Source organism: Hoplias malabaricus, chromosome 14 (genome assembly GCF_029633855.1).
Source record: "Hoplias malabaricus isolate fHopMal1 chromosome 14, fHopMal1.hap1, whole genome shotgun sequence".
Taxonomy (NCBI): Eukaryota; Metazoa; Chordata; class Actinopteri; order Characiformes; family Erythrinidae; genus Hoplias; species Hoplias malabaricus.
The window spans coordinates 23,376,499-23,403,023 of NC_089813.1; the positions used below are offsets into that span (position 1 = coordinate 23,376,499).

The following is a 26,525-nucleotide window of genomic DNA, read 5'->3' on the forward strand; positions in this document are numbered from 1 at the left end:
GATGCCTGAATAACTATCACAATTTTCACTATTTAGCATTTATTAAGTTTTTTTTAACAACTTTTATTAAGTTTTTTTTTAACAACACCTGGAAGGTTGGGAGTCCACCAACTAATTCTTTCTTTGAATTGCAAATTTCTTTGTCTGTTTCCTTTTCTTAATAATGACGTCCTGACAGTTACTCGTACTTTCAGACCCTTCGTTTACCCAAAGGGTGAGTATGGACAGAATCACTTGTGGATTTTTTAATTTCTTAAGCAAGTGTGGATTTTATACCAGACCTTGCACTACTGTTATGAGTCCCATTTCTCAACTCTAGTTTTGGAAACTTATTTTCCCTTGTTTATATTCGATAAGTGTATTATCTCAGAATTATGTTAAGAGAAATATTATATATATGTCATAATATATAGATAAATGCCCTGTTCAGAAAGCAAAGAAAAAGAGAGCACTGAGTTGAGGCAGTGACTCAGTCTGCATGTATTACTGTGATTAGAGAGAGTAAGAGAGCTACTGCAGTGCAAGAGAAGGGTGGGAGAGAGAGTGAAAGAGAGAGAGGGAGAGAGAGAGAGAGAGAGTAAGAGAGAGAGAGAGAGAGAGAGAGAGAGAGAGAGAGAGAGAGAGAGAGAGAGAGAGAGAGAGAGAGAGAGAGAGCATGCGAGAGGGGCAGAGATTGGACGTGTTTATGTGTGTGCGTGTGAGGATTTTGTGAGCGTGATTTGCTGCTCTACTCTGGGATGCAGTTTGGGTCTCCCTCCCTTTTCCTCAGCTCTTTTTTCCCTCTCTTTTCACTCACAGCTTTGCGCTCTCAATCTTCCTCATCAGCTCCCTCCAGTCTGAAGATGACTCCTCCGAAAGCATCCGGCCAAAGTAGCCCATCTGCCTGTTTATGGATGGTCAAGAAGACCAACCATCCTTGGGCTTCTTTCCAGAGGACCTGCCCCATCTAAAGCAGACCCTAAACAAGGGAAAGCCACTTCTGATCTTGTCCAAGTGAGTACTCTGGTTTGGTGACCAAGGCATTGGTCATCTGCATTGATGTTTTAGTGTCTATTTGTGAGAATGCCCGTGCTTATTTGACTTTACCGTGGCTGTAAAAATATGGACAGGTTGGTCAGTGTCAGGACTTGGTGCAGCTGGTGTCTCGAACAGGGGTCGATCAGGCAGGAGATGAGAAGTTGTGAGCGAGACTGCTAGCACAGGTGCTTGCGCTGTTGGAGGCACAACACACACGCGCACACACACACACACACACACACGCACACGCGCACAAACACTACCTGTCACGACACAGATGCTTGAAAATAGAGAACAGATACTTAATTTACTATGATATGATTCTGTGATAAAATTGAGTAGAATATATTATAATATGAAAGCCACTATTAGAATAGAATTTCCTCTTTGACTGAGTGCAGTCCACATTTGATTGTTGTTGTTGTTGTTATTGTTTGAATCCCCAATGCAGTGTTTCTGAAAGGCCAGCTGCCCATAGGGTAAGAAGAGATGGAAAAGTACTGTATGTGGGTGTACTGGCAGTTGAAAAGGAATGCATCAGAAAAAGAGCAGTATAAGGAGCTAAGGTGATGGCTGACGGATGAGACTTATTTCTATGGAAACAGCATATCTCTACAGCTACCCCTTCTCTACTCTGTCTCTCTCTCTCTCTCCATCTTGCTATCTGCCTCTAAAAAGGGCATTCCATCTGTTTTTCAAAATTCCTACCTAATTAAATTGAGCAGATGTAAACAAATTCATTCAGCTCTTGGAATCAGAATTGTTCATAGGACCCAGACCTCCTGAGCATTTAATGCCTCTAAAAGTTACCTCAATAAGTTATTAAACAGCAATGTATGTAAACAGGGCGGCACGGTGGCGCAGCAGGTTGGGTCGTAGTCACACAGCTCCAGGGACCTGAAAGTTGTGGGTAGAGTCCTGTTCCAGGTCTGTTAGGAGTTTAGTGTGTTCTCCCTGTGCCATGTGGGTTTCCTCTAACAGTGTCCAAAAACACACGTAGGTAGGTAGATTGGCGACTCAAAAAAAAGTGTCCGTAGGTATGTGTTGCCCTGTGAAGGACAGGCGCCCCCTCCAGGGTGTGTTCTTGCCTTGTGCCTAGTGATTCCGGGTAGGCTCTGGAACCACTGTGACCCTGAATTGAATAAGCGGGTACAGACAATGAATGTATGTAAACAAACCTATGTGATGTCAGAAACATTATTTTTGTTTGGTGATATTGTTTTTAGATGTGCCACTATTTTACCATTATCAACATTACAGATTTGAACTCAGAAGGCCAGTGATGGTTCCCTTTCACGGGCTATATCTGCATCACAAACATTGCAACCCCTGGTTCTGATCACCATCTTCTACAGAAATCTGAATCTGTATTTTCCTACAATACACCTATTCAGCGCAAACCACTCTGTATGACTTTAACTCTCAGTGATTGAATTATGCTGCCATCTTAAAATATGAGTGGTAATCCAAATTAATATACAATGTGTTTGCACCTGTTCATCCAAAGTTTTTTTTCTCTGAAATTCATTGGGTGTTTTTCCCCCTTTGGACAGCCTTTACATTTGTATTTTAAAATATTTCTGTCATTATCAGATGAGTTTCAGACTCACATTTGAACAGTAGATACAGATGTTAAATGATTAGTTCTCATCTAAGAAACATTTAATGGCAACTTTTCACTCCAGAGAGCCCATTTCAGAATACCACTTCATACCATTTAGCTCATGCTTAGCATTGGGCATGTGATGTCAGGATCATGTGTAGTTGTCTCGTTTTGTTTTATGCTTTGATATTTAGATTATACATTCACTATGATAATCTTTAAGGGGTATCAGTTAAATTTAAGACCTTTAGTGGCAGTAGATAGAATGTTTGAGGAAAATGAAAGGTGGAGTATAGCAGAGAAGACTTTGATGAAAACAAATCAGACTAAAGGTGCATTAGCGGAAAGAAATGAGGAGTGGTTTTCTGGCTAGAACTCAGGCAAGTCACTCAGCTTTTTTTCTAAAGTACGCAGTCACTGGTGCCACAAGCCCTTTTAATCCAGGTTTTGAAGTTCTTATGGCTCACGTCTGGCTGCGTGTGTCTTCTCAGACCACCAATCTCTAAGCTACTCAAAATTCCGCATTTTTCCTCTGCCTTTGCTCATTATTAACGCGAGCCCTGTAGGAACTATGATACACAGACTTGATAGTTGATTACAGCCATTCGATTCTATTTCAGAGCCGTGGGCAGTTAGGGCTGTAACTAGAGAACACTGGGCTGTAAACAGGCGAAAACGCATATTTAATTTAAAAAATAGCACGATTATTAAATTGATTTGACTTATAGTCGTGCATTGTTACGTTTCCAGACCAGACATGAGGTATTCTGAGGTAAACAGTGTGTAATAGTGTTATAAACTGCGATAAATCCAGTCTTGTCAGAATTGTGTTTAGTTGTAGAGCGAGAGATTCGGCGTGTGCTAATACGGGTCGTGATACTAATCCCTCAGCGCATTTCCCTGTCAGCTTCAGCGGCTATGTGATCCGCTTTTGGTGTGAAAACCACGCTCCTCAGACTTGTCGAAGGAAAGAAAACGGTTTTTATAGATATGACCTCCGGACAGGTCTCTTTGCCGGAGTCGTGACTGAGAGTGAGGCAATAATCGTCCACGTTGTGACCGAAGAGAGATATGAGTTTACAGTTGGTGCCGAGGTTGGTATTAAAGTTATTTAACAAAGGGTTGAAACTGCCCCAAAAGTATCTGTGAATACAGGAATCCTGGCCCGTGTCTGTTGAAGCCACAGACCACAACATACGATCAACAGGTCCATGATTTAATGTTAAAAAGTCCAACACACTTAAATTTGATTGATTTTTAATCTCTGTTGTGGAATTCTGGGTGTCAGGATGGGTCTCATTTCATACTTTATAAAAAATGCAATGCACACATTGTGTTGTTTTAGTATTCATTATCCACAATTATTATTTACTTGCTCCACAGTTTTTTTTCAGAGCCTCTTGGCTCTATTGGGTGGGTATGGGTTCAAATTAAGTTCAGGATATGCAGCAAATTCACCAGTTAAAGCAACACTCCCCTAGTTGGAGAATCATTTTAACTTGTACAGCTGTCCATAAATCTAAGGGAGAGAAGAGTATTTGTTTACTACCCTCATCCAGTCCTTAGCCTACATAGCTTCACAGGTTAATTCACATTTACAGCACTGTCCTGAAATCAAGGGAAGTGATGGAGGGGGTGATGTTGGTTTGTACCCTCCACCTAAAGATACACAATGCAGTTTCTGCAGTGCTGAGCCTGATAATCAATGACAGAGGCTCTGTCCTCCCTATTGCAGGTCAGTGGAGCGTCACAATTTGTTGGTTCCTACCCACCACCAAAAGTTAAACAGTGCAGTTTCTGCAGTGCTGAGACTTATTTGCAATGACAGAGGCTCTGTTGTCCCTATTACAAGTCAGTGGAGCTTCACAATGTGTTTGAAGCTGTAAGGTAAAATACTATATAGTGTTGCTTTAAATCTACACTATTGTTAGATTAAAACAGTGTTTTAAATTCGAACAATCAGAATGTTAATTCAACACTGATTTGTTGTGTGTGTATGTGTGTATTTGATTTCTGATTTCAGTCCTTACCCTGAAAAGGACTAATTCACTGAAAATCAAAAATTTTACCTGAGGTTTTTAAATAAATGTGTATATATATATATATATATGAAATCTAAAAGACATAGAAGGACTGGCAGAGACTCCAGAGTGTGTTCCATTCTTGTGCTCAGTGATTTTGGGTAGGCTCCGGACCCACCTCAACCCTGAACTGGATAAGCGGTTACAGACTATAAATGAATGAATGAATAAATGAATGAATAAAAACATACCAAAAGCACAACAACAGACAAATCCATGACTGAGCATTTCTGCTTTGAAACTGAAGTGTTCCCCCTAAAATAAATAAATAAATAAAATAAATAAATGGGGGATTCAGACGGCTAGACCTTTTTATGTCATAATCAGTCATGTCAACAACCTGCAGGTGAGCAGCAGAGGGGGGAGTGGTGATAGAGAAATAAACATCCATACTAAATGAAGGCAAAATTGTACAGTTACACCTGAACATCTTTTAAGGAACTAGGTGAAGTTTTTCTTGTAAATAGCTTCTAGATATGTCAATGTCATGAATGGATTTGAGTTTTAGTCTTTTACTAGACTGAGATTTTAAAGCAACACTAGGTAACTATTTTTTTTTAGCTGCAGCTGCAGAGTTTAATTTACTTTTACAGCACTGGAGGGGGTGTGTGGGTTTCTACCCTCCACCAATGTTACATAGTGCCATCTCTGCAGTGCTGAGCCAGAAGAAGCAATGGCAGAGGCTCTATCCTCCCTATCATGGGTCAGTCATCATAATGATTGTAAAACTATAATTTTAAAATGAAAAATAACACCTAGTGCTGCTTTAATGAAGAGCTCTTTAAAGAAACAGTAAAAAAATTAAATAATTTACTCCACTTGTAGCTTAACAGCAAACAGCTTAAATCAGTTATGACTAATATGGTGTTTACCTCTTTTACTTTAAATAATTCCTGCTCCGGGTGACTGTCTGTGAGGAGTTGGTGTGTTCTCCCTGTGTCCGCGTGGGTTTCCTCCGGGTGCTCCGGTTTCCTCCCACAGTCCAAAAACACACGTTGGTAGGTGGATTGGCGACTCAAAATGTCCGTAGGTGTGAGTGTGTGTTGCCCTGTGAAGGACTGGTGCCCCCTCCAGGGTGTATTCCTGCCTTGCGCCCAATGATTCCAGGTAGGCTCTGGACCCACCGTGACCCTGAATTGGATAAGTGGTTACAGATAATGGATGGATGGATGGACCTCTTTTACTTTAAATAGTTTATTCATTCATTATCTGTAACCACTTATCCAATTCAGGGTCGCAGTGGGTCCAGAGCCTACCTGGAATCATTGGGTGCAAGGCGGGAATACACCCTGGAGGGGGCGCCAGTCCTTCACAGGGCAACACAGACACACACACACATTTTTGAGTTGCCAATCCACCTACCAACGTGTGTTTTTGGACTGTGGGAGGAAACCCACACAGACACGGGGAGAACACACCAACTCCTCACAGACAGTCACCCGGAGCGGGAATCAAATCCACAACCTCCAGGCCCCTGGAGCTGTGTGACTGCGACACTACCTGCTGCACCACCGTGCCGCCCTGAAATAGTTTAGTAAACATAAAAATAGATAAAAAATACAAAATGTATTTTAAAATCCTAAAATCTTAAGGCAATTAAACATGGTAAGAAATTCAATAAGAGTTAGTTACTTTAAGGCGCACTGGTTGCTGATATGTGCATTTAGCTGTACACATGCTGTTTCTAGAGTCTTCATAGAAATGCGTTGACCAAGAGAATAGTCCTCTTTGGACACATGAGCCTAAGGTTACCATGGTTACTGTGCTGTGGAGCAGTGGAACATAGTTCTCTGGATTGAGGAAACACTATCAAATGCTTTTGGGATGGGTTGGGGTGGTACTTAACTAATCACTAATATTTTTTTGTGGTTGAAAACATCACACTAATGGTCCAAATCCCAGTATAAAGCCTTTCTTAAAGAGTAGAAACTGGGGAAACTGCACACTGATACCTGATGACACATAATAAATTGGTTTATAATGATGAGGCTTAACAAAGGTACAAGAAGAGTTTCAGTGTGCTTTGCCATAGATTCTGTAAGTTCTTTTGTACTGGAGAAATGGAACACTATTCTTAGAAAATATATTAAATCAGTTTCTGATGTGTTGGAAAGTCTAACACATCCAAATTCTCTCATATGTGACCCATTGGTGACTGAAGAAGTCACAACAAAAGGCAACATATTAACTGCATCATAATCTATATTATGATTATATATATATATATATATATATATTATGATTACTGCAGCATAATTATATTAATATTTGTGGCTCTTTGAATAAATGCTCTAATGAAGCAATTTTTTAAAGAGAATGTCTATAATTGTGGAAAACCGCAGTTTCCTCTCTAGTGTGTTTACAAGGCTCTGTGTTTTTTATTTTATTTTATATTTGAATATAATTTTGTCTTTAAAACACTCAACAATACAAACAGACAGAAATATTTACAATTAAACCGTTTCCACAGTTACCATACTTACCACAGTTAACAGGTTCTAAAAATTCTGCAGATTTTGGCTCATTCATTCATTGTCTGTAACCACTAATCCAGTTCAGGGTCGCGCTGGATATGGAGCCTGCCCAGAATCATTGGGCGCAAGGTAGGAACACACGCTGGAGACGGCGCCAGTCCTTCAAAGGGTCACACACACACACACTCACACATTCTCTCACTCACTCGTATGTATAGACTCTTTTGAGAGATTATGGCTCAGTATTACATATATATATATATATATATACATATATATAATTATTTTTAAGGTGAAGCAGTAAGTTTGAGGAGAAATTGACTGTTGTTTGTAAGTGGATTAAGTATAACCACTTTGTTTGGTGACTCGTTAACTGACACTGGGGATTCGTCAACACATTAGACCAGGTTCCAGTGAACAAACAGACTGGAGAGTCAGCAAATGGTGAGGAAACATTTGAATTTTATAAAAAAGTGTTTTTTGATTACAATTGTAATGTATTGTGAATGTAGCCTTTAAATGAGAAAGCAGAGAGTCATGAATTAATTGAATGTTTCTATAAAATGAAGCCTGCAGAAGAATCTCTGTTGGACCAGTTTTTTAAAGGCAGAGCAGATGTATCCTTCACTGCCTTACATTTCCGGTAACTCTGTCGTAACTCTGTCGGTAACTCTGTGTCAGCACAGTCAACCGCACGCCTCAGAAAAAACGGCAGAAGCAAATAGCATGTGAAATGGTGGAACCATCTACATTTCTACAAATAAAAATGTGATATTTCTGTTCAGAAATAGCCAGAGGAATCACAGATCTGTTATCACCACAAGTTGAAATTATTCTGGCTGAATGTCAGCATATTGATATCCAGGCAGATACAATTCAGTTACATGTAGCTTCATGTCATTTCACTGCCTTCTCAGGTACTGACACTTGGGACTGCATGGGCTGCAAGGCGTTATAATGTTGCTGTCCAGTGAAAAACATGTATCTTCAATATAGCAACTTTACAAGAGAAGGAAAAACCTTCTTAACTTTCAATGGAAGTCAATGTAAAAAAGATTTTATTCCCAGTAATTCTGTAGTAGTTCTATTGGCCCATGCATCATGAAATTTTCACACAATGTGAAGGACAACTGTTGTGTTCAATTGATGGAGTAAACTAAAAATGGTCAAAAAAGGGGATATATGTTTTTCACTGGATAGCGACGTCTAGTGTCTACCTCCTTTTTTCGGACATAACCACTGTCGTCCTGTAAGAAACCACTCTCTTCAGGACAGAAATGTGATTACCCATAATAACTTTGTATTGATTTTAGTGACACTTCAGTCTAAAAGGACAAGTAGATCCAAACATTGCTGCTAGAATTACTCCAGGGTATAACAGTGTCATATATCTGCCTCATTTTTGGGCCCAAGCATTAAGGACTGAACCATTTTCTTGGTATAAAATACATGTGCCTTTACCATTTTGTAAAGAATGTGATGAAGGATGAGTTATCGGACCTTATCACATTTTACACATCTTTGTAGACCAGTGCCAATTACTTTTACAGCACTGAACTTATTTGTCTTTGAAACAAGAGCTTTAAGTTCCACAACCTTACATCACTCTCTTTACAGCTGATCTTTTTCTGCATTGAGGTTTATCAGTCACTGGAGAAACAATTGCTTCTCACAAAGTTGTAATGCTCATTGAATGTGCATTTTTTTTGCTATAATTTAAAATCGTGTATTGCGTGACATCTTAAATTATTTCATTTGTCTGTACTTATGCAAATTCTTATGGGCAGTGTGTATGAGTATATTGGACAGGCATTTCAAATTAAATTTTCAGATGCAAATGTAATTTGCCTCTAACCTATAGAGGTTCTTGTTTTATCTGATTAGAATTTATACACGCATAAACATAATTGGAAATGGAAATAAACAGCTCCTCCGTGCCGCAGTGGTCTAAGTGTTGACCCCATATTCAGGAGACTGTCAAATAATTTCAGTAATTCTTTAGCCATAAGATAAAAGGAGTCCAAGAAAGCATAATTGGTCTCACACACTCTGGGTATGTAGGATGGCCCTCCCCCTGCTAGTTGAAATAACAGAACTGGGCAATTAGCTTTCCCCTACAAGTGCGCTCAGCTATCCAGTGGTGTTGTTTTAGGAGAATTATGTTTAAAAAAAAAAAAGTGGGGGGGATTTCATTTCTAATGTTCTACAGGAAGTATATTCTTGCCCAAACGCAGGCAGGTTGCTGGCATTGTGTGTAACTGGAGAGATTTAACTAACAGGTAGAACTGGCAGTGACCAGCTGCCCACGCTCCAGCAACCACCAAGTGCCTTGAAGCTGTCCCTACACTGAAGTTCTCATGGACTACTAACTATCATCACCAGTAGATTGACCAGAGGAGGATGGGTCACCCCTTGTGAGCCTTGGTTCCTCCCAAGGTTTCTTCCTCAGCTGGGGGAGTTTTTCCTTGCCACTGTCGCCCCTGGCTTGCTCACTTGAGGGTTTTACATTTGTTTTTACATTTCATGTCAAATCTTTGTCTTACTGGAATTCTGTGAAGCTGCTTTGTGACAACATCAGTTGTGAAAAGCGCTATATAAATAAATTTGATTTGATTTGATTTGATTTGACTAAATGGGGCAGAAAAAAGAAATTACAATACCCATGGGTTTTCCTAAACTTGTTCCCTATATCTGATGGGCTATGATGACTGAATCCACCATATTGCACTAATATGTTTAATGGCTTTCACATGAAAATACTTCACTAATCGTTCAGTAGGGTACCATTTATGGATCTGGCATTTCTCAAGACCTTCAGAGCCCATAGACCTAAATTCAAATGTGCAAATAATTTAAACCCTATATTTCATTTACAAATGTACAAATTCAACATTTAAAATGCTGAAATTGAGAAACTATTGTTTTTTGAACATTGTTTTCTCACTTTGAATTTGATGTTAGCAACACATTCCAAAATGTTGGCACAGGGGCAGTGTTTACCTCTGTGTTTTTTGAAAAACATGCTGTAAACGTTTGGAAACTAAGGAGACCAGCCATTGTAGTTTTGAAAGAGAAATATTTTCAGATTCTTGCTTGATTTCAGCTGCTCAACAGCTTGGGGTCTCAGGTGACAGTTCTGGACTAGTTTAGTTCCTGGACTATTAATAAGGAAACTGCTGTTGTAATCCATGCATAATGTGAATTGGCCTTCTCTTACTGAAATAAACAAGTCCTACGCCAAAAATGATGTTGTCTAGAGGTGGCATATTGATCCAAATCCTGTATATATCAATCTGCATTAACAGTGCCTTCAGAAATGTGCATGTCACCCATGCCACATAAACTAATGCCCCCTCATACCATCACGGATGCTAGCTTTTGAAATGTGCGCTTATAAAAAACTGGATGGTCCCTGTACTCTTTAGCCCTGAGGCACAGCATCGATGATTTCCAAAAAATTTTGATTTCTTGAACCACAGAACATTTTTCCACTTTACCTCAGTCCGTCTTAAATGAGCTCAGGCCCAGAGAAAGCGGCTGTGTTTCTGGGTCTTTTTTTATATCGTTTCTTATTTGTATAATAGAATTTGAATGTGCATTTGTGCACAGGGACATGTTTTTAATTCATTGCCATGAGAGGGGCCTGAAGACCAAAGCCAGCTAATATTCTCTGGATTCTCTAAAACGTTTAATGATTTTATGTGCTGTACATGATGAAATCCACAGGTTGTTAACTATTACTAAGTTGAGAAACTGTATCCTTATGTTTTTTTCACTGTTTGCCCACTCAGTCTTCCACAGTGTGGAAAACTGCTCCCCATATTTACTTTTGAAAGACTCTCTGAGATCCTCTTTTTAAACCCAGGTATGTCACTGACCTATTGCCAGTTAACCTAATTTATTTTTGGTAGCAGTACACAACTTTAACAGTCTTTTTTTTCCAGTCCCAAATTTTGGGAATGTGTTAGCTGGCATCAGATTCCTTCATTCATTGTCTGTAATCGCTTATCCAGTTCAGGGTCGCGGTGGGCCTGGAATCACTGAGCGCAAGGCGTGAACACACACTGGTGGGGGCCCCAGTCCTTCACAGGGTGACACACACACTTACATTCACTCACACCCATAGACACTTTTTTGAGTCACCAATCCACCAATGAACATGTGTTTTTGGACCATGGGAGGAAACCGCAGCACCCAGAGGAAACCCATACGGACACTGGGAGAACACCAAATTCCTCACAGACCTGCAGCAGGACTTGAACCCACAACCTGCAGAACGCTGGAACTGTGTGACTGTGACACTACCTGCTGCAGCACCGTGCCACGCAGCATCATTTTTCCAGTTACAACATTTGAAATATTATCTTTGCTTTATATTCAATTAATATAGGTTTATCATTTACTGTTTTTATTTACATTTTTCTCAGCAGCCAAACTTTTATGGAAATTTGGACAGGTTTGCTGGGATTTTTTAACTTTGCTCTTAAATATAATTCTTTTAAAATGAGGTTAAATTAGATAAATTTACTGTGCTGTGAATAATATTGCCTTGCTGCCAATGATTCTGTGCCCTAGTCCGATAGGAGCAGTTACAGAGGTTGAATGAACACAAATGTGATGAAAATTTATTTGCATCATCCAGATTTTTTTTATTTCTTTCTATTTTTGTGTCAGGCCTTTAAATAAAATGTGTCTGTCCTACTAAAATTCTTCCTAGGCCTGAGCAAAAACCAATTTAAAGAATTAAAAAAAAAAAAAAAAAAAAAGAAAATTATTTGAGAAACTGCAGGCTTTGCTCTCCTCAGATAAGGTGTTCATAAAAGTGTTCGTGGTTCCACACTTGGAAAGAGACTGCAAAAACAGTATCCATGTGCAATTTACAACATGAAAATGACTGCCAACATTCTTTGGACTAACGGAAAACATGGTGCTCATAAAATTGGTTAGAAAGCTAACACACAATCTACAATAAGGATCTTATCACCAGTCAAAAAAGGTGATAGTGTGAAGATTGCCATAATGGACAGAAACTAAAGACAAAGAAGCTAAATTGAGGTTTTTCATGAATTGCCTAAATTGGGAAGGTTCCTGCTCAAAGTCATCTAGTCAACCAACCTTAAAAAAAGCAGATATGTGTGGATTGGGTTCGTCTGTAAAAACGGTGACGGTTACAGCCGAATGGTGACCAAAGTTTTTTAATGGCTCTTACAACATGTACTAAAAGTTGAAGAATGCAATAAGAATACAAAATTAGAATGTATGTCTTAGTAAACCTTATCTAGACACTTTACAATTAGAAGAGCACGTCAAACCTATCTCAGAAGTTACAGTATTTCACAAAAGAGGATAATAGAAGTGTACAAGCACTTATCTTTTCAGCCTGCTTTCTATTTTCCTAAAACAATGGTAGTCCACTGTTTATTTGACGCAACAGCAGGCAACAGCTTTTGACTGCGATAACTTGTGCCATTTAAGTGTTGCAAATCTGTTTGAGAGTGGATCACTCAAAACACTTCCCTGTTGTTGTCAAGCCACTTCAATTATAGAAAATGTCAATCAAAACCCAGGAGACTTCCTGCACATAAACTCAGTACCTGGTTCCAGTGTGGTTAGCATTTTGATACAGGGTCACTATCTAATACAGGGTCAGTATCTAAACAGATCAAATTTTTTTGACTGTTTTGCTCAGTATTAGATTTTATTAAAACATTTAAGTCATTAGGCTTATAGTATTTTGTTGTTGTTTTAATTTTATGAGTAGCTTTTTGTTGCACTGACTCTTGCAACTCTAAATGTGCAGTGTCTTTTCCTTACATGAAGACATGGAGTGAAGAATATAGGCTTTTGAAAAAAATATGAGCAGTTTAACAGCTCTTGTATCATTTCTCTCATGCAGAAAAGAGCACCAGCATTTTAGATGACCTGACTTTCTTATAACATTACAAACCAAGTCTACCAGGCACGCATGCCATGAAAAATGCAACTGCTACTGTTACATATTTTATTGTACATCATATTCAGATTCATGTACGTACCTATGTTTATTTAAGGGTGATATTGTCTACTGTACATTCAACATTTCTGACACCCCGAAATATTTCATTTATTCTAATAAAAAAAATGATCCAGTGTTGAGTGAAAATGTTTGAATTGGTCAATCTTTAAAACGCATAATTCAAATAGACCCAGTGTTTTTTTTTTTCTTTTTTTGATCTGCTCAATTTCCCCCTCATGCTTCTGTAGGATTGTGCTTGTGAATCTTCCAGTAGAGATTAGACCCAGTCAGCAGGGGATAGGAAAGAGAGCATGTTTTCCTCTGAAAAAAAGTTGTTGCTTTGCTAGTCACTGAATTATATATCCAGTTGGCTTCTGATGTATGCTCCAATTTTGAATTCCTGTCTGCATATGATGATGTAACCTTGGCTTATGTATGCTTTTAAAGGTGACCACTTTTATATTTGTTACATTAGAGAGGGCTTAAAATGACTATTGCATTGAACATATTGTGTATTTGCTAGATTGTCCCAAACAATGTTTATGCAATTTTCAAATAATGAAAAGGGAAAATTAACTGAGAGTAATCAAGTGAATTTGCTTGGTATAGTTCCCTCTAATAGAAGTTACACTCAAAGTGACAAAGTGATGTTCAGAGGGAGCCCGGAGGTTTGCTGGACTACATCATATTGTCAATATGTCATTAACTTAATCTACTTAATCTGATTGAAAATGTTAACAGAAATTCCAATACACAATATAATATCATTTGAAACTCAAGTATTCTGTCTGCGAATGACCTTAACATTAGTGTTAAAATAAGAAAATATGCAGTTACTGGCTTTGCATGTCTCAGGGGAAGAATGTGCAAGCTTGGAAGCATCATATGATTTAAGAAAAACTTGCTGGTGGGTGGAATTTCCAAACAATTGATCAGTACTTCAGCGCTGTAAACTTTACTTGCCCATTGGCCAGTCTCTAAACACCATGTAGGAAATCATTTGTTGTCTACAGTTACTGCCTATAACCCATCTGTTGTGGCTTATGCAGTTGATACAGCTCATATACCAAACGCTACTTGTGTAAGGCTCTTAATGGTTCATTCATCTTCCTCTGTAATATGTCCTGAATTAGAACACTTGTAAAAAGCTGTAAATGTGAATATTGCTGTTTGGACCATAGTTGGCAAAATACTAATTGAATGGTGGAGAATTCTCAGCACAGCAGTGACCTGTATATTGTAGAGGAAAGGTAGTGTAAACTGCACATTACAAGCTATAAAACCACTACATTATTTATTGGTGGGCTATTTTTCAACACTGCAGTAACCCTGAAGTGCCATGATGCAGTATCTAATAAACTTATGTAACACATATTAATAAACCACTGTCATGGGTTTGTCACTAGTATATGTCTTATATCTGGTCAGCTGTGGTTATAAATTGAACACAGTAACAGGTGGGATGCAGTCAGTTACTGTGATTCTGTAGTAATATGCAGGTAATTTATTTAGATTATTTATTTAGCCAAATATTTTTTTTTTTGTTGGGCGGCATGGTGGCGCCGCAAGCAGTGTCACAGTTAAATAGATCCAGGCTCCTGGGGTTGTGGGTTCGAGTCCCCGTGGTGTGTTTTACCCGTGTCTGTGTGGGTTTCCTCCGGGTGCTCCGGTTTCGTCCCACAGTCCAAAAACACACGTTGGCAGGTGGATTGGCGACTCAAAAGTGTGAAGTGAATGTGTGAGTGTGTTTCACCCTGTGAAGGATGTGGTTCCAGGGTGTGTTCCTGCCTTGAGCCCAATTATTCCAGGTAGGCTCCAGACCCACCACAACCCTGAACTGGATAAGTGGTTACAGATAATAAATAAATGAATATTTATTTTGGCTAAATAAATTATATAAATATAATTTTTGCACCTGGGCTCCCCCTACAATTGCAGAGTGTAATTAATTTTTATAGCACTTTCCTAAAATCAGTGAGGAATGTGAGTGGTGTAGGGAGTGGTTTTTAACATCCTCCAAAAGTTACATAGTTCATTTTCTGCAGTTCTGAAGCTACAGTAGCAACTGAAAGGAATTTTTCTGAGAAAAAAATTAAGTATGCTAAATGGTAAAATATAATAGATTTATTGACTGTGGCTTTTTTTTCTACTATTCTAACAAATATCTAAGGAGATATTTGTTTGTTTCTGGCATCAAAAAATAAGTAACTTGCCTAATGGCCATGTTGATTGGAAATTAAATAATTACACTGATGTCTGACTTTTCTGAAGGAAATTATATGATTTGTGTTTCTGATAAACCAGATAATGAGGGTAGAAACCCACTCATGAGCCAGTCATATACTATAGTAACACACACACACACACACAAACACACACACACACACGCATACACACATATACTCTAATGGCAAATTCTGATGTGCCTCTCGCTTGTGCTCCAAATCCAACTCTCTGGAAATGGGCGCTGAACAGCCAGTAAGTGTGTCCATTCATGTGAACTCATGTGAACAGCTATGGCTGACACAGTGGGCCTTGGTCCTGGCCCTCCTATGACTGCACCCCTGCTGTATTCTGTCTGTTGCTCTGCACACATTGTTTGCCCTGTTTTACTGTGCTCCAACACAGAGCAGGTATGATTTGGGTGGTGGATCCATCTCAGGGCTGCAGTGACACTGGCATGGTAGTGGTGTGTTAATGTGTGTTGCATTGTACATGACACAACAGTGCGCCTGGAGATTTTGAAATCTGTGTCCACTCACTGTCCACTCTTTTAGACACTTCTATGTTGTTGATCCAAAAAGTCAAGTAAAGTCAGAGACAGTAGCTCATCGGTTGCTGCATAGTTTGTATTGGTCTCCCTCTTGTCCTACATCCCACAGGATGCTCTTGGCAGGATATTTTTGGATGGTGGAGTATCCAGCAGTGACAATGTTATGGCATCTCTCTCTCTCTCTCTCTCTCTGTCTGTCTCTCTCTCTCTGTCTCTCTCTCTCTGTGACAGTGTTGTTGTATATGTGGCACACAGTGAGCCAATGCACATATGTACATTTCTACATGTGCACAGTCTGACAGTGTGAGTCATGAACTTGGCTCAGTGTATGTGTGTGACACTTCCTCCTTTAACTCCTTTAAAATCACCATAAGGCATGTGGAGTGAACAGCACTGTTAGCAGAACTGATGTTTATGTGTGTGTATGAGCTTGTTGCACATTTCTGTGAATCTCCAAATCTGTTTTCAGATCCATGAGTTCATTTTCAGAAGCGTTTCTTTGTCTTTTATGTGAGAATGTATGCTGTAATTGGTAAGCCTTCAAGCACAGTGTGAGGTGTGCAGAGAGGGAGCGAGTGAGAATCAAATTCACAAGGCTGGAGTGTGGAGGAGTGGGAAAAGGGCCCATTCTTTTATTAGCTTCTTTTTTATTCTGACACTCCTCTCTCTCTCTCTCTCTCTCTCTCTCTCTTCATCCCAGTGGTTGCCAAGTATACACTATTGAGTGGCAGATAAAGTGCAGAGCACATGCCTAATGTGATTTTGACTGATAAAAATAAACTTAGCTATATGTTAACTGGAAAAAAGGAACAGCACTAATCTGGCATTTTTGCAAATGTCCATTGCACACAGTACTACAACGGTCTGCATTACAAAAGTCTTTTCTATTTATTTCTATTTACAAATCATGGTTTTCGTTTTATAAAATGTTGGTTATTGTTTTTATAATATTAATGTCCTTTCCCTTAAATGAAAATATTTCTCAAGCTTCTTTACCTTCTGACTCTTCTTTGGTTCATAAACTCCTGTGGATACTCCTTTCAAAATAAGAGCGCAAGCTAAAAAAAACCCCAAATAATTTGTTTAACTTTATAAAATATCTATTATTATTATTATTATTATTATTATTATTATTATTATTATTATTATTTAAGACTGGACAGTGTCTGCTGCAAGCTGTCAAATATAGCAATTATAAATACATTTTCAAAAATTGCCAGAGGATTAAATCAGCCATTTTAGAAATGCAAACCCTAATGACAGCATCCGCAGTGTAAATCATACCTGTGCTTTCATAACTTCTTATGACTTAAATAGCAGTAGTTTAAATATGATTTTCCACATATCTACAAATACCAAATGAGGTACCAACTGTGTGCACTGTTTTGATTTTTGTATCTGTCAAATATGGTGAATTAAGTGAATCAATGCTCAACGCTGCCTCCAGGATACAAGTAAATAGTTACCAATCAACAGGCAGGAATGAATGTGTTTGGTTAAAACTGACTGGGCAGAGATTTTCAAATACCACACCTAGCTCCTCCTAGACCCTCAGGTTTGCCTGTTATGTCGCCCAGAAATGGCCTTAGATGAATAAATGTGCAGTATAATTTTCTTTTTTCTCACTGTAGACTTAGTTCTGTTTCATAATTTGTTGGGAGTGCTGCAAAAAATTTTTCAGTATTTTGTTTTGAATGGAGGATAACTCACTTGCCTCTGAGGAAGCTGCAGAATGCTATAATGCTCTGCCGCCTCTGAGGCAGATTCGGTAGACGTACACTCCTGCACACTTAAGTTATAATGGCTGCCTCTGAAGGAGCTACAAAATGTTATACAATAATGCTCTGCTACCTTCAGAACCATTTTGAGTAGTGATTTTACACATGTGCCATTAATTACCGTGATCTAGTTCAGTGTTCTTGCAGATTTGTCAGTGTGGCAACTGGGGTGGGAACATACAATTTTTTTTATCATTGTACAACATTAGCATATACAGTTTCCATTCCTGTGCAGTTTATTTGGCATCCATTTTATGGGACAGACCTACATTACACATGTTGTTGAGTTAACTGGACAAAGTGATTAAATTGTTGTTTTTAACCATATTATAGGAAACCATTTGTTCTTTTTGCTAATGTTATCAGCCCCACCAAACAGGCCTAAATGCTTCAAGACATGTTTTTATTGTCAACTACATACAATTAAATCTCTGTTTAACCCATCCATGGCATTAAACATACACACACACACACACCTTAATGTACTAGGGGCAGTGAGCACACACAAGGTATCCTCAGCTCCTGGGAAACAATTGATCTTAAGGTGCCATGCTCAAGGGAATTTAGGCTGTGGATATTGAGAGAGGAGACAGTGCTGTTTCTTCACTTCGCCAACCCCATGTTTTTGCCAACCACGGGGATCGAGACCCACTTTTCTAACTGTTAGACTATAGCTGCCCCTTTATTTTTGCCCCACTTTGTGTGCAAAATAAATTCATTTGAAACAACAATTTGAAATCGTATTGTTATTTCTACTAGGTCAAAATATATAAAGAATTCCAAGTTGTGTTTTCTGTTGTTTTACTGATGTTATTGTCACATGCAACATTGCCCCTAAATGATAAGGCTAAACCAAACATATTTTCAGTGATTTAGTGCTATATCTTGGTCTTTCAACACCCCCTGACTTACTTTCTTTCCTCTAAAGGGCAAGTACTGCAGACCCCGTCTTTCAGACCAAGAGTGCAGTGAGAGAAAAAGACCTTCACAGCTTTAGCCTCTAACAGCGAGAAAATCCACAGATAGATTTGAAGGTAGGTCTGCTTCTTGCTGTAGATTTGCTTCAAGGCTGTCTGGATAATTAAATGTTATGCAGGTATACACTTCACCATCTCACAAGTATTATTCTTCTTGCTAAAAATAGTGTAATATGACTGACATATCTTGAGACTGTTTTTTGTGAAAAAATCTAATGGAGGCGCAAAGTTGTGATACCACTCATAGATTTGACACTTGCCGTTGAATATGTCGGCACCATCAGCTAAAGTGAGAGTATGATTATGATTTATTAGCAACTCCAAGTATGCTCCTGCCACACCATGTCTGCTGATTACGATCAAGTGGTTACAGGAGATGAATGAAGGACCGAATACATGAAAACTGGTCAAGGCATATTACGCAATGCATATACAAAAGTCTACAAAAATTATTTTTATTAACAGCTTTTCAATCAGTGAAATGGTTTCATTCTTGTTTGCCATTGTGTAGATGGAACAGGAGATTTCTAAAGTGCAGAGGAAGATGTCTGACCTGGAGTCAGTGCTTCAGCAGAAGGATGTTGAGTTAAAAGCCTCTGAGACCCAGAGGACCATTTTGGAACAGGATCTGGCCACTTACATCACAGAATGCAGTGTGAGTTTTTTTAATAGTTCATGGTTGACAATTTGTTGTTCTAGCCATAATGCACACTGCTACATCTAAAAGATGGCCTCTCTGTGTGTTTGTGCAGAGTCTGAAGCGCAGTCTGGAGCAGGCTCGTATGGAGGTTTCGCAGGAAGATGACAAGGCTCTACAGCTGCTCCACGATATCCGAGAGCAGAGCAACAAATTGCAGGAGATTAAAGAGCAGGTACAATATGAATCCACTCAAGCCTTGTTCAGTACAGCATTTATCATACACTGGTCTTTGTTTGAACATATACACCGTCTATGCTTTTATGGTGCTGTTGCCTTCAAAATGAATGCCAGGCTGCAAATGTAAATAAGAATATGTTCTTAATGACTGACATGGTTAAATTAAATATTTACATAAATAAATCTATAAATCAAAAACAATCTCAAAATGTTATACTCTGAATTGCTACATTATTAGAGGGCCACACAAAGCCCTCCGTTTAACCGTATATAGCACATCAGATATAGTTTTTAGTGGCTATATGTTTATGAAATAGCTATTGGTTTGTTTTAAATATAAAATGAATGCTTTTTAAATGTTCAATTTTGCAAATGGCTGCAGAAACCATGATTGCAGTTTCATTCAATGACTGTTTCTCTGGCATGAATAAGATCTAGTTGGCAAAAATTGTCTAATTTAAGGTAAATACATGAGGTATGCCATGGCTTTTATATAAAAAAGGGAAGTATTGGAAATTTTTTTTCTTTAAATGTGACTAATTTTGTTCCTCAAAGATATGTTTTACCTTAAATGATGCAGAGCTTCTGAACATAAACATAAACAAAACCAGAGAGAACTGCAGTTCATTCGCGTTGCATTTAAAGGAACGCTACCTAATATTTTTACTTTAAATCATAGCTATAAAATAAGTGTGATGGTCCACTGACCTGTAATAGGGAGAGTAAGGCCTCTGTCTTTGGTACTCTGGACTCAGCACAGCAGAAATGGCACAAAATCATTAATGGCCACACACCATTAATTTGAGTACAGTGCTGTAAAGATTTATTACACTAGGGGAGCCCAAGGAGCAATAAAATATCTTACAAATTGTTCCTTTAAGTGAAAGGAAAGCAAGTATTCTTAATTTGTGTAAAAGCTTTGGATGATCTCAAGATATACAACAACAATATCACACCAAAAAGGATAAACATTATGGCATTCTATAAGGAAAAGAATAAGCAGAGAAAATAAGAGCTCTCCAGAATAATTTGATGGCAAAACAAGTTTATTTCCACCTACAAAAGATCTGAACAGTATGACAAAACAAATTATTTGGTGAGTGAACTGATCGCAAAAAGACTGAGGCTGTATTCTGAAAGGAAGTTCATGAAATAATATTATATTTCCATTATGATGGGCTATATCTTAAGTCCCTTACCACTGTGCTGTGGATCGGTACCAAGCCGCAACAACTGCTAATGACCAAAGGAGGAAGCAGCAGCATAACTACACCTTTTACTCTTTAACAATATTACCATAATTTTTATAGTGCATTTTAAACAGACCTAATCATTGCAATAAATACACTACAAAATGTTAATTAATAATCAAAATGGCATTTAATATAATTAATTACAATTCAGCTAAGTTTATACAATTAAAGTGGACAATCTGAAACAGCGAAAATAGGCTACTATTACCCACACTGGAAAAATATCTGTATATTTTACAGTGAATAACTGTAAAACCTTGACAGTAAATGATTGTAAACTCTAAAAAGGTTGAAAACAGTGAAATACCGTAAATACTTTTATCAGCCAAACCACAAATTATTACATCTCTTTACTGTAAAAAATACATTTCACTGTTAAATGCACAAACCTCTAGGGGTCCAAGGACTGGGAGCAGCTGAGACTCATTAAGGAGCCCCCAGCATGCCTTGCTGCTCCATATTTTCTGTGATTTTCAGAGTTTCTTTGTTTTTCTCTGTCTTTGAGAGTTTTTGATTTTGGGTTGGGGTGATTATTTTGTATTTTTTGTGTGTGTGTTTGTGTTTCTGTGCATGTTTATAACGAGATGTGTGTTGGTCAGGAAAGTTCACCATCAGCCTGTGTTCCAAGTGCTGGAGTGTGGCACCTAGATACTGCAGATTTCTTTGCTCCTTTTGGCAATACTTCCTTTTAAGGACTGAATATAGGATGTGGTTTGGCTATGTCTGCAGTTTCCAGTCTCCATTCTCATTTGTCACACTATTTACATGGTAATTATGACTTAACAATGTTTCATTGTTTTTTTATGTGAATACTTGGGGGCCTTTACGGTGTATATCTGTTTTTAACAGAAAAGTACACAAAACAGTTCTTGAATGTAAAATTAAGGTTGCCAAAAATAATGTTTACATTTTGACCATTTATTCTACGATGAAATTTTGGTAATCCTTACAATTATATAAAAAGTGTTTCTGTGAATGTTGCCTTTTAAATCTATAAAATATTTGATATACTGAGATTTTAAACAAATTAATCATTAGTTCATTAGTCATCAGTTAGCTCTGAACTTAGAGAGGCTCTATTACACCTATTACAGGTCAATTAAGCATTACAATCAGTTCAGCTGTAATTTTAAGGAAGAAATACCACATAGTGTTCCTTTAAGTGCCTTGAACATAATATGTTAGTGTTACACTGTTTCAAGGGAACCCCTCATGTAAAATTCTGAAATGAAAAGAATGAAAGTATGGAAACTATATGTTAGGGCAGGAGGGTGGTGCAGCAGGTAGTGTTGCAGTAACACAGCTCCAGAGACCTGGAGATTGTGTGTTCAAGTCCCTCTGTCCCACTGGGGGGCTGTCTGTAAGGAGTTCTCCTTGTGTCTGCATGGGTTTTCTCTGTGTGCTCTGGTTTCCTCCTACGGTCCAAAAACACACATAGGTAGGTGGATTGGTGACTCAAAAGTGTCACAATGTGTGAGTGTGTGTCGCCCTGTGAAGGACTGGCACCACCTCCAGGGTGACCAGGCTCTGAACCCACCGTGACCCTGAGCTTGATAAGTGGTTACAGACATTGAATGAATGAACGAATGAATGAAAATATTTATTTTAACTAATATTAATTAAAAAGGGATGGAAAGTGAGAGATGGTCATTTTTCAAGGTAATGTGGAATATTTTGTTTTGTTTTTGTTGAAAAAAAGAGAGACATACCAGGCTTCTAATCGAGTCCTGAGTATACCTTATAAATTGGCAACCCAGCATTTAACATCAGGGTGTTTTTTCGGGCTCTATCAATAAAGCACTAGCCTAGGTTGATAAAGTTCATAAAGTGTCTTTTCCACGTAATCCTGCGCTTTAAAAAAAAACAGTTCAGAACTGCTTAGCTTCATGTGCATTATTTAAAACTGTTTAATACTTTATGGATTGTTATGGACTGTTGGTAACCCATAGCACTGCTTCAGTTCTTCAGTGAATGTGATGGTTCCGTCTTCATTAGGTTACACTGTATGTGGCTTTTGTCATGTGAGTTAACTTCCTGCGATGCAGTGTTAATTACATCGACAGCACAATCTGGCAACACCTTTCTTCCTGTAGCATGTGCAAGCTATTTCGACTTTATTATAGCCCTCTCTGCTGTGCCATGTGCCTTTATTGCGTCTGTGAGGTATGAGCTTTGGGAAGGAGCCCAAGTAATGTTCCCTCCTGAAAAAGCTGCACTCGCTTTTGGCAGAGCATGAATGCATGCCAGCTAGTGCAGAGAAACAACAGCGTACAAGCGAAATGAGCTCATGTCAAACTGCATTCTTGCAAATATTCCTTTTGTACATTTCGCCATGTGACCCAGCGGTGAAAAGGTAGCATGGAGTGTTAGGCTAATCCATATGATATGTGGGGGGCTGATAGAAAAACAAGCTGCTGCCTGGCATGGTTCAGCTTCTCCAGCTTCATTGCACTGCGGTTGCCATGGAGACAGAAAATGGTAGTCAGGAGTGAAGGGTGTGCAGATGCAGTGAGGAGACCGTCATGAGCTGGCGAAAGTCTTCAATTAGCTGCACTTAGCGTTTAGGCTGGATTAACCCTTTACCTCCTCCTATCATTATAATGGCATCTTACTACAGTTTCTACAGAAGCCAAGTTTTGCCAGTCTGGTTCTGTTTCCCCGGGCTTTTAATTTAACCAGGTTATGCCTTCCAGAAGAGTTCCAACATGCTTGTGTAATGTGTTTTAAGTTTTTCAAAGGTGAGAGAGCGCATTATTATTATTATTATTATTATTATTATTATTATTATTATATTGAGGCTGTCAATGCCCAACTCTACTTATTGAATGTGGCTGAATGTGGTTTTCTGCTGATGTGTTTGCAGGGGCAGTTTCACAAGTACACAAATTAATTATGCTTGAAGTGCCCAACTGTTTTGTTGTTCCACCAAGCTAATATCACGCTGGCATAATTTTTCATTGTGCTGCCTGGACCATGACAAACTTTCTTTTTCTACAGTGTTTGTGAAAAACAAACAAATAATAAAAAAACCTTCTGAGTTTTGACTGAGGATGTACATTCCTAAGGAATTCTGAGGCTGAACTTCAGCAGGAGGTGTCCATAACTGTAGTGAGAAAGCTGTTGGAGAAAAAATAAATAAGATGAAAAAGATGAAAGGTGAAAATGCTTTCAGCTTGCTGTCTTGGTGAGAGGTCTTGTAGATCTACACTGTCAACATTAAAACTCCTTGAAACCTTCTTGACTGTCAGCACAAAGCTGAACTCCATATATAGGATGTAATTTTCTGCATTTGAAGGTCTCTTAAGAGCCTTAAATTGATTGAAAAGTAGCTGTTTCTGCAAGGTTGTCACCTACAGTAATGGATATTACATAAAGTGTTTTTATGCTCTATGGATACACTAGTTTTTTCCAACTGTTGTTGGAATTGTGGATGGTTTCTTTTTTTTTTGTCAACCACTCGTCCATGGTTCTTTCTATTTTTGGAGCTACTGCAGATGTTTTTCTCCCTACTTTTGCACGCAACATTGATTTCATGACTGAAGTTGTTCGCACAGTAGAGCAATTAGCCTGCTATTGATAATTAAACCATTACACTAGCTGAGAGGATTGATGCAACCAGATTGTGTTGACTCACTCTAAATAGACAAACAGTTTGCTTCACATTATAATCTTGAGCAAGATGGTAATTTCATAAAATGTCAAGCACCTCTTCATTGTCATTTTCCTTGCCTCTAATTACAGTTTTGATTACTGGAAACTCCCACAGTTCTCTTTATTCATTTTTCATTTCATTTTATTTCCTGCTCTATTTGCAGTTTCTTTATAAAGTTTAGGAGTTAAAGCATTGAACAAAAAAAATATATCTTAAAAATTTTACAAATGAACAAGAATGATTGTTACATATTATATTTGGTCACTACACATAGCACTGAACTATTCATTCATTCATTATCTGTAACGGCTTATTTAGTTCAGGGTTGTGGTGGGTCCGGAGCCTACCTGGAATCATTGGGCGCAAGGCAGGAATACACCCTGGAGGGGGCGCCAGTCCTTCACAGGCAACATTCACTCCCACGATCCAAAAACACACGTTGGTAGGTGGATTGGCGACTCAAAAGTGTCCGTAGGTGTGAGTGAATGTGAGTGTGTGAGTGAATGTGTGTGAATGAATGAGTGTGTGTGTTGCCCTGTGAAGGAATGGCACCCCCTCCAGGGTGTGTTCGTGCCTTGCGCTCAATGATTCCAGGTAGGATCTGGACCCACTGCGACCCTGAACTGGATAAGCAAATGAATGAAAAGCCCAGTTAGGAAGCTACTTTATAAAAATGTCAGAAATTCAGCTTCATTGCTGCTCTTCAAGTTCCCTGTGGGAACTTGAGACATTTCTTGCCTTTGATAATGTCTGTGATCACAATACTACCAAATGAAAAAGAGTGAGCCACACTGAGAATCCACCAGAGAGGGAGTCACTGTTCTGGAAAACTTTCCTTTAGTTTTCCCTTAGTTTTTTAGATCTAGATAACATTTTACTTTCAAATGCATCTTAAATGTGTGTGATTAATTGGAAATTAGTGTGCTGTGCAGGTTGTTTCAAATTTTTTCACATGAATGTGAAATGAACAAACTATGTCTTAATTGTTTTCCCTTTGTCCATGGGGTTCATAATCATGCTAAAGTAGGATAAATATTTCTCTTTTGCTACAAAGTTTTAAAATCTTAGTTCTGTTGGATGTATTATGCTTTACAATGGGCTTAGACAAAACTGCATAATCGATACAGACTATTCGATCTATTAGCCCTCGTCCTGTCATGTCTGTTTTCCCCGCCATGTGCTCTCTCAGCACATGGCTCTGTTTGTTGTTGCCTTAGTCCCGCCTTTGTTCCGCCTCCTTGTCTGTGTCTCATTTGTTACCCTGACCTCTCATTATCTGTCTCAGGTGCGTCTCGTCTGTGTTTAGTATTTAAGTCCCCTTGTATCACTTCCTCTTGTCGGACATTTCTCCTTTGTACTGTTTCAAGTCCGTCATGTTATCAAGTCTATCTGTCTCTGCAGTTTCCCCGTCATTGTTTTCCACGTCGTCGTTTCGTTTTGTCGTTTCATTTCCTTTGTCGTTGTTTCGTTTTGTAGTCTGGTGGTCTCTTTAGTCTGTCTGTCCCGTTTGCCCTATTTAGTTCCTCTTGTCCAGTTTAGCCTGTTTGGCTCCCTGTTTGTTGTCTTTGTTTTGTTATATTTTGTTATTAAAGTACTGCGTTTTAGTGAGTGCGTCCGCCTCCGTCAGCCTGCCCCGCTAACCCTGACAGTCAGCTGTATAAAATTAAAGAGAAAATATTGAAACGTCAGTATAACGTATTTTGAAATATCGGAAAGGTGTTTAAAAACTATTATTGAAACATATTGTACCGCGATATATATGGATGTAGAATTATTTTCAAGCATTATCATGATTGCATTTTTAAGGCTTGTGTGTATTGTTAAACATTATATGCCATACCTAATGCCATGTACACTTCATGCAGGCCATTCAAGCTAGACATGCTGAAAATGCATGAACTGAAACAGTTTCAAGAAGAAGAATATGCCATAATACACTACCTTCTTGTTTAATCTGCATAAAAATGCTTGATTCAAAGCTCAAAGTCAGGCATTGTCTAGAATGGGAGGAATTCATATGGCATTTGCCTCTGGAGCAGTAGAAT

At 38.5% G+C, this 26,525-nt stretch overlaps 1 protein-coding gene across 7 annotated transcripts in view; it reads left to right on the plus strand.

Annotated features, from left to right (window-relative positions):
• The first annotated feature begins 660 nt into the window (after positions 1–660).
• LOC136666524 (citron Rho-interacting kinase) overlaps positions 661–26,525 on the plus strand; it is a 74,856-nt gene continuing 48,991 nt past the window's right edge. For 6 of the 7 annotated variants that reach the window (XM_066644761.1, XM_066644762.1, XM_066644763.1 and 3 more), the window contains exons 1-4: positions 661–993; positions 18,650–18,755; positions 19,210–19,353; positions 19,451–19,570. In XM_066644761.1, the coding sequence (XP_066500858.1) occupies positions 19,210–19,353; positions 19,451–19,570 (264 nt within the window). In that variant the 5' untranslated portion in view covers positions 661–993; positions 18,650–18,755. The remainder of the gene's footprint in view (positions 994–18,649; positions 18,756–19,209; positions 19,354–19,450; positions 19,571–26,525) is intronic. The other variant, XM_066644767.1, reaches the window with a different exon arrangement.